Genomic DNA, 13,526 nt, shown 5'->3' on the forward strand with positions numbered 1-13,526 from the left:
TATCTTTCTAGGAGTACGCGCTGAACCCGATCTCGCATAATTTCTGTCCGTGGCTTTTGTGTTCCGAGTTTTATCGTTTTCTTCTATTTTATCGACTGAACATTACGCATTTACACATAATCATGAAAGAGAGAAGAAACACGCAGCCGATGGTGGTGAGATGTAAACTGGTGCTTGTTGGAGATGTCCAATGCGGAAAAACGGCAATGTTACAAGTGCTGGCGAAGGACTGCTATCCAGAGGTACTGAAATATCATGTTTGAGAACGACAGGGCGAAATTAAATGTTAGGCTACTGTTTTCTTGATTTATATAGAGCTATGTATGCGCATGTATGATGGACCATTTTAAGGCAGTTTGTCGGTATATAACCTGTTGTTAATGATGGTTAAAGTTGAGTCAGTAGCCTAGTAGTTGCATCCCTCAATTAGGGAGCTCATGTTCGTGCCATATGTCTCAGACGGGTTGGTTTTCAGAACCTCCTGTAATTTTTTTGTCACAGTTTGATCTCTCGTGTATGCTTAATTCGCGTAATTGACCTGTTTATTACCTGCATTTTTATTTCTTCTAGTACTATGTAGTTTATATGACTGTCCAGCAGTGGCATCACGTCGTCATGTTACATGTTTGTGAAAATGTTCTTTGCTATTGTGCAGACATATGTACCCACTGTATTTGAGAACTACACCGCTTGCCTGGAGCTCGAGGACCAGAGAGTAGAGTTGAGCTTGTGGGATACATCAGGTAAATATTTACCATTTTAATATTGCAGATATTTAGTAGGATGTGATTGCATTTTGTGTTGTGGCTGATGAGAGACTTGTAAGTGCGAGGAGTATGTGATGCTGGATGTGATATAACTGACATGACATGAATTAGGCATAGTTATGAAATAGCCTTGCTTTCATTGTGCTATACAAGATAATGTCAGTCAGTTATAATGAAATTACACAGTGAAATCAGTCTGGTAAAAAAAGTGAAATCACCATAACTCCACTAAAATTCAGATCCCTGTCAACTTCACTTCTATCTGTATCTTATTTGTATTCTTTGTCTTGTGATCCGTATCGCATGGCCTGCTTTACCTGATGGTTGTATCAACAGTGTGATATCCAGCATTCCTGCTAGAGTATTTGGGCCCTCATGTGACATCTAAAGTGAGCTAGTATGCAGTGATAGGAATGCCAATCTGAGCTCAGGTGCTTAGGAGTTGCTTAGCTATTTGCCCATACGCCATAATCAAACAGCAAGGGCAAGGTGCGTCTAACATGCACAGATTAGGCTGCATCGTATGTTGGAAAGTGGGTCATTTGCAGTCTAGGGTGTCTCTTGAAGCCGTGACCTCCATTTGCTGGCTGATTAGCATCTTTTCCTAAGCTGACTCAGCCGTGATCATTTAATATGTTATTCTGGGCCATACGTGGAAGGGAACGCTGTCTGGTGAACATCCCTTGCGTGGACCTGATTTGTTTTTTGTTCATTTCTCCCTCTAGCTTGTTTTGCATGACTGATGTCAACAGACAGTGGCTCCCTTCTCAGCTGTTGTCAATATACCATGCAGGGAAGAAACGTGTGAACCTCAACAGTTGTTTGAGTCATGCTTAGAGAGTATGTCTGAAGACTGTGGCTGTGAGAGACGTCTAGTCATGATGGCTTTATGCAAATCACACTAAATGATTAACAAGTGGCCTAATTTGGGTGCAAACACTTAATTAATTTTGTCTGGCCAAAGAGAATGCAAGCCACTGAAGCCAGACTAATACAAAGCTGTATTCCCCTTAACCTCGCTTTGAGTTCAGTACTTATGTTAGCTATGCACTTTCTATATGGGTCCACTAATAACCACCCTTGTATGGTTAATGTTGTAGCGCCTGCATTGAATTTCCCCTTGGGGATCAATAAAGTATCTATCTATCTATCTATCTATCTATCTATCTATCTATCTATCTATCTATCTATCTATCTATCTATCTATCTTTTAGTATGGTTGAAAGATACAGCTCCTTTGACTTCATCACAGCTCTCTGTTATTGTCCATACTGTATCTAGCCAGAGTGAAAGCCTGGTCATATGGCCCCTCTCCCTCCACTGAGTCTTTTGATGATCTGAATGTTTGTGCTGTGCTCCACTCTTATCACTTAGAAGGTTATGATATGAGCATCTGCTGAAGGAACCCATATGAGTGTGTGCGACCATGCTTGGCTGCGTTAGCTAGAGCAGAGGAGGAGAGCTTGCTCTCAGACAAGACGGCGTTGGTCATGCTGTACATTGTGGCTTCGCCCTCATTCACCGCAAGGGCAAAAACCTGAGCAGTCCAACCGGCCCAGCAGCATCCTAAAATACAGCCATTAGCGGTGTCCCTCAACCCGCGGCGGCTGACCAATCAGCTCGGTCGTCTGGTTGGCCACAGCGGCCTGTGCTGTGAGGCAGAGAGAGGGTCTCGTATTGTGGGAGAGCACATGGGCGGCCATGCAGTTAAATCCCCCCAGGGGCATTGCATTGTAGCCTATTGACCTGATTACTGTAAACTGTGTTGTTAGCGTGCGCTGCGCACTTTGTGTTGGATTGCTCAGTTCAGATTCACGTCATGGAGCATCTCTCTCCAGCGGTGTTTAGCATTCCTCTCAGACAGAGGCTGAATATATTACCACTGTAACATGCTATGGTTGACCGGAATGTGTATATTTTATCTATATTATTATACAAAGGCGCAATAAATATTATTTTGACATTTTAAATAGTACTTTTAAAATCGCAATAACAGGTAAAATGTCATATTATGTTGTGATTTGTGGTATACTCTAGAGTCAGTGTTGTACGTCTTACTCATTTTCCACAAGCAAGAGTGTTTTAAAAAGCTGAATGAGAATTTGGGGCCTCCCAAATCCCCGAGCTCTTTAATCTCTGCTCAAGTTCTTTGATCTGATTGGTCTATGTGGAGATGCGCCGGTTGATAGGCAAAGTGCTCTTTCGAGGGTGAAGGAAAAAGAGCTTTACGGTTTTTTTTTCTTTCGTTTTTTTTTCGGAAGGTAGTCAGACAACAGTCAAGGGACTTGGCGAGCCTTTGCTGTAAGCCCCAAGTCACACCCATACCGTACCCAGACATCCGAACAGGTTAAAATAAAACCCTTTGAAGTTAAAATAATGACAGCAAAAGAATGTGCTCTGGTATGCACACAGGATGATTCTCATGCCATGGCTGTCTGCTTCAGGGTGAAAATGGGAAAATGGCAGCTGCCTTTGTTAGTTTGGTTCCAGAGAGCAATGCATTCTGGTGCTGTGTGAGCGTGGTAGGGTGGCATAATAACCTGTTGTTGTGATGTGATGGAAGCGTCCTCTACTCTCATTATCTGCATGCAGGTTTTCTCTCTCTCTCTCTCTCACTCTCTTTCTCTCCCTGTCTTTTTCTCACTCACTCTCTCTCTGTCCCTTTCTCTCTCTTTCTCTCTCCTCCCTCCCTCTCTCTCTGTCCCTTTCTCTCTCTTTCTCTCTCCTCCCTCTCTTTCTCTCTCTCTCTCTCTCTCTCTCTCTCTCTCTCCCTGATGCAGTATATCTTCAGTGTTGTTTGCGGGGGGGGGGTGCAGATTGAGTGTCCCCATCGCAGGGGCTTCTGCCCATTGATTGGGCTGACCTCATCAGGTGCTGCGGTAGCGTGGCTTGTCGAGGGCCTGTTTGGGATTTACAAGCCCAAATCAATCTGGACTTTTAATCAGACGGGGCCCGCCGGACGGGTCAGAGGCACTCAGGGGTGCGCTGGCGGCGTCCCGTCTTTTTCTGGGCGCCAACACGGGGGTTGGGGGGGGGGGGGGGGTTAGGAGTAGGGGGGCTGCGCATTTCAGCTCGAGGTTACGTCTAGGTATTAGTGGCCGCATTGGATTACGCCGCTTTTATTTCATCACGCTGATGGGCCCAAAGTGTCGTCAGACCGGGCGGCGGGCGACCACGTGCCCGGAGGATTTACGAGAGCCTCCCACGAGAGCCGCGGCCCGGCACTGACACAGAAACATGTTCACATTATTAAGGTCATGTTTCCAAACAGCCAGGAGAAAGTGCTTGGAAAAAAAAAAAAAAAGCAGGAAGCTCTCACTCTCACTCTCACAAGCCTGTCGTCCACTAGGCTGCAGGGTTTAAAGGAGGATGTAGCTGTCTTTGAGTCCTGACTTTTGAGATGCCCTCTGTGTGTGGAGCGCTATGACTGATCTGTGGTGCTGATGAGTGCATATGGATGAGGGTGCAGGGAGGCAGGCCTGGCAGCTGTTGAGATATGGAAATGAAGCAGCTCTCAAGCAGCACTTGCTGAAGTGGTAGTGATGGTGGTGGTGGTGGTGGTGGTGGTGGTGGTGGAGCTGGTGATGGAGGTGGGGGAGGACTTCTTCAGGGGTCATGGCCAGCGGTGTCACGCCGCGTGGGGGGTGGGAGGGGTGTCAGAAGGGGCTCCTTTGTTCCCTCCTCACGGGGGAACGGTGATGGGTCCTCTCCTGCATCCCTGAGCCACTGGGTTGGGGGGCAGGGTGGAAGGCGAAAGGGGGAAATGTGTCAAGGCTCGTTCCCAGAGGTCCCCGGTCGGGGGGGAACGCTGCTTCCCCACACTCCTCACCGCCGTCACCCTGCCCTCCGCCATTCTCCTCCTCCATGACCTCCGACCCCAGGGTCCCTTCCTTTGTATGCCATTCACATGCGGCAGAGTAGCAGCCGATTCATCACAGCAAGGAGATGGCCTTTCAATGAGGTTGAAGTGGAAGGCCCAGAAGAAGTTGAAGGTTAGCCGTCCAATTTGGTGCGCAGTTGGCACGTTGGAAGCGTTCTGTAGGAAAAACTATTGTTTGGCAGGCTAATGTGTACCGCTAAGGGAGCGCTAGGGTTACCGCAGCTGTGGGGAGCCCTGAAGAGGCCTTTTTTTTTGTTCTAGAAAGATCTGGAGTTGGAGGTATGGCTTGTTCCCTGTGGATTTAGACTTAGACTTAAAGATAGACCCAGTGTCTGCCAACTTAGGTCTTTGCTGAGAGCTTGGCAACGTGAATTCCCATGCATCAGCCCTGGAGACGTGGGAGGGCTTCCAGAAACCTGGAATTCTGTCTGAAAGGAGCCAGCATAGTTAACCCAGCTGGCCCCACCAAATTCCCTCTCGTCAAAAGGAAATAGGGTAATGACATGGAAAGTGCTGTGATAAGGATATGTGTGTGTGTGTGTGTGTGTGTGTGTGTGTTTGTCTATGTGTGCGTATCTGTGTGCATGTGTGTGTCAGTCAGATGAAGGAAGAGGGGGGGGGGGGTTGAATGCTACTCTATATGAGGCGTACAAAAGCAGGCCAGCCCACCTCCATCTGCTATCCGACATCAGGCCTTCACTGTGCCCAAGGTGCCGCGCCTCCCATGTCAATCACCCAGCCGGCTCTGGCCCACATCCCCCCCTCTCTCCTCCACGGCGTGGCTCAGCGCCCGAGGCTGATCGTGGGCTAGGAGACGGCGCACAACTGCAGGCATGGCGGAGATACACCTCCATCAGATCACTTCAGCAACCCCACCCAGCCCCCACCTCTGACTCCAGCTTGCCTGTCTTTTTTAACCCCATACCGCCATGCATTGCAGCCTCTGCCTTCTGCTGCAGGGATGTTGTGTAGCGAGGCAGACGCTGGCTGTTGTTGGGGAACATGTGGCGCGCACACACACACACACACACACACACACACACACATAGATGTACACACACATACACACTGGCGTGCCGGGACTCGTGCGCTCGGCACACGATGTGTCACGGTGGAAGCGTTTGATGGCGGTGCTCTGTGATCCCCGACTGGAGGACACTGGGGATTAGTGTCGAGAGAGGTCTCGCCACAAAACAAAAAATGCCTTTTCTTCCTATCTTTCTCTCTCTCTCTCTCCCTTTCTCTCCCTTTCTCTCCCTCCTCTCTCTCTCCCGTACCCATATTCTCCCTCCTCCCTCCTCCCTCTCTCTCTTCTCCCTTTCTCTCTCTTTTCTCCCTCCTCTCTCTCTCTCTCTCTCTCTCTCCCATACCCCATACTCTCACTCCTCCTCCTCCCTCTGCTGATCCTGTTGCTCTTTTCATGTATTTTCACAGCAAGTGTAGCGCATCAGTGGCATTAGCAGGGGCTGAGGGGAATGTTGGTATGCACACCATGTCTCTCATTCTCCTCTGCACTTGCTCTCTCTCTCTCACTCTCTCTGTCCCTTTCTCCCTCTCCTCTCATCTCTCTCTCTCTCCATTTCTGTCTCTCTCTCTTCATTTCTCTCTGCCTCCTCTCTGTATCTTTCACTGCTATGGCGGTATGACTAATTTGTCAACTTTAATTGAAATGGCTCGGTACTTTTCTGCCCTGTGCATGTCCATCGATTTGCGCGTTTATATCAGTTTAGATTTAATGCAGAGTCACACCCAGGGCTGACATCCACCCCATCCCCCCCACCACCCCATCCCCCCCACCCCCCCAACCCCCCAACCCCACACCCCCCCACCACCCTCGAGCCCATCACTAACAGATCGCTTTTTCCCAGTGCATTCAATCTCTGGCAGGATGCTATCACTGCACACAGACATTATGCCTTTGTGTACACTTGCTATAACCCCTCCCTCCTCCAGTCTACCTCCACCCATCCCCCCCCCCCCCCCCTTTGCGCTCTCTCCCCAGCCCCAGCTGATGGAGCAGATACCTGTCCCTCTGATAGCTGCACCACCTTAATTGGAATGCCGCTCTCTGTCTCGCGCACTGACAAAAGATGGCCCCTGGGCTTTGCAGCCTTATGCCGCAGATTGTCAACAGAAGGGCTGATGTGCTTTTATGAGGGAAGGATGGGTCGCAATTCCACCGCAAATTAGCAGGCTGTGAAACTGATGCGTATGAACGGTTCCTCCATTCCCATATCAGGACTTGTCAGGTGTGTTTGTGGGGGGGGGGGGGGGGGGGGGGGTTGAGGGGGGGGGGTGGGGAGTTCCAAGTGATGAACCAAATCACTGGTTGATGGGCAAGTTCAAAGCGTAAAAGCTTTTTTGTAGTGGAGCCAGCCGTGCTGGTTTGCTAACCTTGACGTGAGATGCAGGATTTCCATCAGCCCCCCCTCCCCTGCTTTCTGTGCAGTTCTTCCGGCAGATATTCTTTAATCCCGACCGTAACATGGAAAATCCAATAACCTCCCCTGAACTCAATATTTCATCCTGCGCGCAGTGGGCACGCTCCAACATCGCCCGTATCACAAACGCCTCCTGTTATCTCCCCCGCTCTTCCCTTAGCCAGAGTGGGCACGCGATCAGCCGAGAGCGGCGCTCCTATGCGCTCCTTTGCGTCACTTTTTCAACTTTGATTTTCATACCGAGACAAGTCAACAAAATGGAGGGGAGAGGGGGGCCCGGGGGCGGGGGAGTACTAGGGTGTGTTCTTCATCAGTGTCTTCACAAAGGAGGGATATTCCTTCGCAGCAAGTGGGTGGGGATATATTTTGGGTGGTGTTGGTGGTGGTGGTGGTGGTGGTGGTGTCGGGGATGGGTGGGTGTAGTTGCACGATTGATTGGCATTTAAAGGAGAAGCCTCCTCTCGCAAAGGGGTAGGAGGAAGGCACGCTCACCACACACACACACACACACACACAAAAGAGAATGGTGGAGAAAAAAAAATTGCGGATGGTGGATTCCAATGCTGTTGCTGTGGTAACTGAGAGGGGACTGAAGACATAGCTTCTGCTGCATATGGGGCTGGTGTGATAGTACGGGTGGGGGTGTGTATGTGTGTGTGTGTGGGGGGGGGGGCTTACTTAAGGATTCAGTGCAGGAGAGTGGAGGCGTCTACCGGCCCCCGGCTTCTCCCCGCTCCTCCGGTTGCGTAATCCTCTGTTTGGATGTAGAGAGAGATAGAGAGAGAGAGAGAGAGAGAGATGAGGAGGAGAGGAGAGAAGAAGGGAAAGATCAATGAGGATTTAGAGCTCACTTGTCATTTTCTTCTCCTCTAAAATGCCAATAGAGTGAAAGGGAGAAAGGCGGAGGGGAAGGGCGCAGCTTCCTCCCTCTGTGGCTCATGGGCTGCCGGTGACAGTGAGCGAAGGCTCTGCGGCGACGGAGGAGACAGATAGATGACCTCTGGGTGGTGTGTGTGTGTGTGTGCGTGTGCGTGTGCGTGTGTGCGCGCACACCAGTTGATGATCTCAGAATTCTCTCGCCTTGCCGTCTCACTTTCTGTTGCAGTTTTGTATTGAGTTGACTGAATCAGAAGCTAGAAGAACAGCAACCTGCTGAACATGCGTATTCATTTCGTAAGAGTGTAGTGACGTTCCTCCTTTTCACTCACCTGATGTTCTACTATGAAGACCACTTCAGGTGTTTTTGTTGTTGTTGTTGTTTGTTTTTATTACGCTCCAGACTTGAGTATCTCACCCCCCCCCCCCCCCCCTCTTGGCGTTGTGTTTTATTTTCAGGCTCCCCTTACTACGACAACGTGCGGCCCCTCTGCTACAGCGACTCGGACGCCGTGCTCCTGTGTTTTGATATCAGCCGCCCGGACATCGTGGACAGCGGCCTGAAGAAGGTAGCGGATCAAAGGCCTTCTCTGAACCACGCTCGCCTGCACACACACACACACACACACACATACACTGTCTCTCGGCTCCCCAGGCTGCCCTCCACCCACTCCACCCCCCCCCCCCCTCTCATGTCTCCCTGCTAACAAGGCCTCCAGACCCACACATGATGCAACAGGAGAGCAAACACACACACACACACAGACAGACAGACAGACAGACAAACACACACATACACACACACGCACGCACGCACACACACACACACGCATACACTCACACTGCTAGTTTCTCACAAACATTTCCCACCAGTGAAAGGTAGTCTCTGAGACAGCATTCCCGACCAAAAAAATGTGTCTATTATAATGTGTCTATTTCCACTGTGACCTTTTCAAGTAATACTTGTGTGTGTGTGTGTGTGTGTGTGTGTGTGTGTGTTTAGTGGAGGACAGAGATCATGGACTTCTGCCCCAACACACGGATCCTGCTCATTGGCTGTAAGACGGACTTGCGCACAGACGTGTGCACCCTCATGGAGCTGTCCAATCAGAAGCAGACGCCCATTACCTACGAGCAGGTACGACCACAAGCTCCACCATGGAGAAGCCATCACTCGTTTACTCGTGTCACTGCGGACCCCCGGATATGACCAGCATCAGAGTTACACTTTGATTGAGTACATCTAAAAGCCTACCTGACACTGACAGACTTTGAAAAGATTTGGGAAAGATTATTGAAAGATTGTAGTCTCTTAACTAATGCCCCTCATTCAAGCTTTACTCAAAAGACTTTCAAGAATCTTTCAAGAATCGTTCAAGAATCTTTCCAAAATCTTGTCAAAGTCTGTCAGTGTGAGGTAGGCTCAAGTTGGAAGTCTCTCTCTTGGTGCATGACCTTTGGGTCAAGAAGGTTCATGCGTTAAAGACAAAGAGTGCATTATTGTCCCCTTTAGAACGATAAGGTTCTATCTACGTTCTGAGTTGTTCTCAGATATTGAGCTTCAAGGTTTTAGAATTCCATAGAGTTATACTGATACGTGGAACAAACCTATTTAGATATATTGGCCAAAAATGCATATAACTACAAGAAACACCTCACCTCACCTTCTTAACAGAATGAGAATGTCAGTAACTCAATTTTGACAAAAATGTCTTATAGAACCTTAGAATTCTGAGGGGATGATATGCCATTTAGCTAAAAAATTGCAGAGATTGTGAGAGATTGAGAAATCTGGCCTGCAGAGATAGCGAGAGATTGAGAGAGATTGAGCCATCTGGCTTCACCACTTCATTGCCCTCTCTCACCCCCCCTCCTTCCTTGTCTGTGCATCACAGGGCGCCGCCTTCGCTAAGCAGCTGGGCGCGGAGGCCTACCTGGAGTGCTCGGCCTTCACCTCGGAGAAGAGCATCCACAGCGTGTTCCGCACGGCGGCGCTGGCCTGCCTCAACAAGCTGCAGCCGCTGCCCAAGCCCAGCCCCACCCGACGCCTGTCCAAGCGCCTGCTGCACCTGCCCAGCAGGTCCGAGCTGCTCACCTCCACCTTCAAGAAGGAGAAGGCCAAGAGCTGCTCCGTCATGTGAGTGGGGCGGCGGCGGCAGCGGCGGCGGAGACCCAAGACAGAAAAAAAACAACAACAACAACAGAGTCAGAAAATAAATGTCAACCCCCCCCAACGCCCAGCGGTGGCCTCCCCTTCACTGTTTGATTTGGGGAAGGGGGGGTGGGTGGTTTATGATGGCCGCATCATACACCATGTGAAGGGTTCTGTGTTGACTCTTTTTTTCCACCCCCCCAAGGGGAAAAAAATGTGTAAAGAAAAACAAAGAGTCCTTCAGGACACGTGGACCACTCTGTTGTCCGCGTCGTCCTGAATCTTTTCAGTGCATATCTGCTGTATTTTGTTTTGTTCTTACTCTCTTTCTCTCTCTCTGTTTCTCTCTCTCTCTCTCACTCTCTGTCTCTCTCTCTCTCTCTCTCTCTTTCTCTCAACACTGTATCCTCGCTTCTTGGAAAATCAGAGATCATCAGCTCTCATGTTCTCGCTCACTGTACTTCAAAACTATTGCTATGTGCAGCTGTAAAAAAACAAAAAGAAAAAAAGTGGTGTACAAAGTGGTAGTCGTGTCAGGTTCATAATCATTCGACTGCATTGGAGAGGGGGGAAAAGAAAGAAAGAAAGAAACGGAAAAGAAATGGACTCTCTTCAGGTGAACTCGGTCAGAGGGAGCAGTGGGGAAGCCATTTTAAAAGACATTGTTTGCACAGATAGTATGTACGCGCGGTGGGGTACAGAGGAGAGGGAGCAGCCTGGTCTGAGTCTCTCCAGCGGGGGGGCTCTAGTGGAGCTGTGGGCTTGACCCCTCGCTCACAGTGGGCTAGCCTGACAGGAGAGAGGGAGGAAGCATCTGAAGCAAGACTGAATAGCAGGCTCAGGCCAGCCTGCGAGTATGTGTGTTGATGTTCTCTTTCTGCTGACTGCTGGCTTCTACTTGCCCCAGACTCCAGCTAAGAGCAGGAGGATACAAGCCCTTCTCTCCTCCCAGCACCGCCTTTGTTGTCAGAAACAACCCCCCCCCCCCCCCCCGCCAAAAAAAAGCAAAACACTGAAGGGAACAAAAAAAAGGAGGATTACGCGTGGGCAATTCTAGAGGCTACCAAAGTTTAAACCATCACCACCTCCCCAGTCCCCTTTCCACTCGTTAAATATTGCCTGATCTGCACGCTTCTATTTTTAAAGAGGCAATAACATCCGACGGGGGAAGAGGGCAGAGCTGCTCCTTGGGTGGGGAGTGGAGTGGAGATGGCATTAACATGATGATTGGTATCGCCTGGCCTGCAGCTGCTCTGAGACTGCAGGAATAATAGGGCTGAAAGGGAGATCCCAGATCAGCCAAGGCTATCATCCACCAGAGGGGAGTTGGGAAAAAAGGGGGGGGGGGGGCCTGCTGAGCTTAGAGGATGAGAAAGTCTAACATGCTGAGCACATCAGATTTATCAGGGTTTTATTTTTCGCTCTCTCTCTCTCGTCATATCTCCATCTCCAGAGGACGATCTTCCGGGAAAACAGTTGTAGCAACATGTAGTTGATGCCAATGCAAATCGACAAGGCAAAAAAAAAAAGAGAACGAATTTAGAAAAAAAATATGCAGTTTTTACATGTAGTGGTTTCATTTTGTCAGGCTGGATTGTCTTTACTGAGAGGGCCATAGCTGGCTTAATCTGTAGGGACAGGTTGCGTTGTTTTTGTATTATTCTTTTTTACAAATGTTTTCACTTGGCAGTTTCAACTCTCTGATGTAGCACTCCATCACATTTGTTTTTTGCTTATCCACAACTGCAGTAACTTTGCTTTCATGCCCATTTGTACAGTATACTTGCATTTACTTCAGAATGCATACCCGACACTTATGGTGGCTACAGTGAATAGTTGACAGTCCAGTGTGTAACTAAAACTTGACTCTTTCAGACTCTTAAAACTCTCAAGCTTCATAGTAATGTGCGCTTAACATTATTCCTGGAAGAAGAAAAAAAAACCTACACAAATCTGCTTTTAACCACAAAGCAATAATGACTTGAGTGCTCGTTATGTGACGTATATTAGGCAGTGGCAATAAAAACTTCTGCTTTGTGATTTAATGTCATGCTAACTGCTTTGTGGACGTTTGTATAGCAACGCCTAGCCTATATTCCTGCTTTAAAAAAAAAAAAAAAGAAAACTAGTGACCATAATGTGATTGCACCCTGTTGACCCCTCACAGTAGCCAAAGAAGAGGTCGGCTCAACGGTGCCAGATTTGTGAAACAATGCTAAGTATCGAGGGAGGATTTTGTTAGCAAGCCTGAAGTAAAGCTGAACAAAACAGAAGTATTGGGATATTTCATTTTCGTCAACAGAATCCATTTATACTCTGTTACACCTCCAAGCATGAGGAAAGCCAACCATAGGAAATGGGAGGGTAGAAGTCAGCAAGTGTAGTAAGATTTTGAATCTTTTAGTGTTAAGGAGGGGAAGGAGACCAATGTAAAGAACAATCCACAATGTGAGAAGGGCTCGGGGGTTTCAGGGGCTCGAGGGACTTTCATGGGATCAAATGACTAAAAAAGATAACTAACAGGCTGGCCCTGTGTAAAGAAAGCTATTTTTCCATTCAAAACATTGTCTTTGTTTACTGCTTTTCCTTTTTCATGGTCAATATTTATATGTTTTTATTTTTTGTCTCTGAGGTTGTGGTACATCTGGAGCTGAGGACAGTTTTGGCAGTGTGCGACGTCAGGTGGTGATTTGCAAGGCTCAGTTCTTTGGTCACACCAGAAATTCCTCCACATTGCCTAGCAACAGTTGTAGTGAGAGGTGCCTGAGATTGGCTCCCTGGTTTTTGGAGGGAAGGGGGGGGGGGGGGGGGGGTTAGAAAAGGATGAGACTCTAGCCTTCAGTGCTCCAGATGTATCACTCTTTCTTTGCTTCTGGTAGAAGTGAAAAGAATTGCAACTGTCCAGTTTATTTGATTTAATTTTTCATCGAAACAATCTGTCTCTCTTTGTTAAGAGGTTATTAACTAGAGCAGTAACCTTGGCTCACGCGTGAAAAGAAAGCTGTTTCTTGAACCTTTTGGCCAACGTGCTGTCATTGTGTAGTACTGGGGTACAGCTAAGCATTCAAGCATGTCCTCTTAATGGTTATACCCGTTGTACATATCTTGTTTTATATAATCTTTGTAAGACATCCTGATGAAAAGATTGTCAGATTAAAACTGATTGTTCAGTGACTGACACCATACAAATGTGAGTGATGTAAAACTGTAGAGCCCTATATTTATTTCGATATGGTGTTACGTGTGGCTCTTTGGTTTTGGTTTGTTTTGATTTGTATGTTTAAAGATGTTTCTGTTTTTTGCCTTCCTTTTACATTTCTCGCGATAATAAAGTTTGCCTTGTGTGGCATCATCATAATGATATTGCAGTGTTTTATTTTATAAATCTGTGAACTGGTCACAAGGTTTCT

At 48.1% G+C, this 13,526-nt stretch overlaps 1 protein-coding gene across 1 annotated transcript; it reads left to right on the forward strand.

Annotated features, from left to right (window-relative positions):
* Positions 1-6: 6 nt before the first annotated feature.
* On the forward strand, positions 7-13,479 carry rnd1b (Rho family GTPase 1b). The gene is made up of 5 exons (XM_062541264.1): positions 7-242; positions 656-743; positions 8,424-8,533; positions 8,968-9,102; positions 9,860-13,479. The coding sequence occupies exons 1-5, from the start codon at positions 123-125 to the stop codon at positions 10,103-10,105; spliced, it is 699 nt and encodes a 232-aa protein (XP_062397248.1). The 5' UTR covers positions 7-122; the 3' UTR covers positions 10,106-13,479.
* Positions 13,480-13,526: the final 47 nt, after the last annotated feature.

This window comes from Sardina pilchardus, chromosome 7 (assembly GCF_963854185.1).
Source record: "Sardina pilchardus chromosome 7, fSarPil1.1, whole genome shotgun sequence".
NCBI lineage: Eukaryota > Metazoa > Chordata > Actinopteri > Clupeiformes > Clupeidae > Sardina > Sardina pilchardus.

Bases quoted from the DNA above. Each gene is read 5' to 3' on its own strand.
- rnd1b (XM_062541264.1), top strand. From the start codon at position 123: ATGAAAGAGAGAAGAAACACGCAGCCGATGGTGGTGAGATGTAAACTG. The intron at 8,534-8,967 runs GTAGCGGATCAA...GTGTGTGTTTAG, and splicing joins TGGACAGCGGCCTGAAGAAG to TGGAGGACAGAGATCATGGA. The intron at 9,103-9,859 runs GTACGACCACAA...TGTGCATCACAG, and splicing joins CGCCCATTACCTACGAGCAG to GGCGCCGCCTTCGCTAAGCA.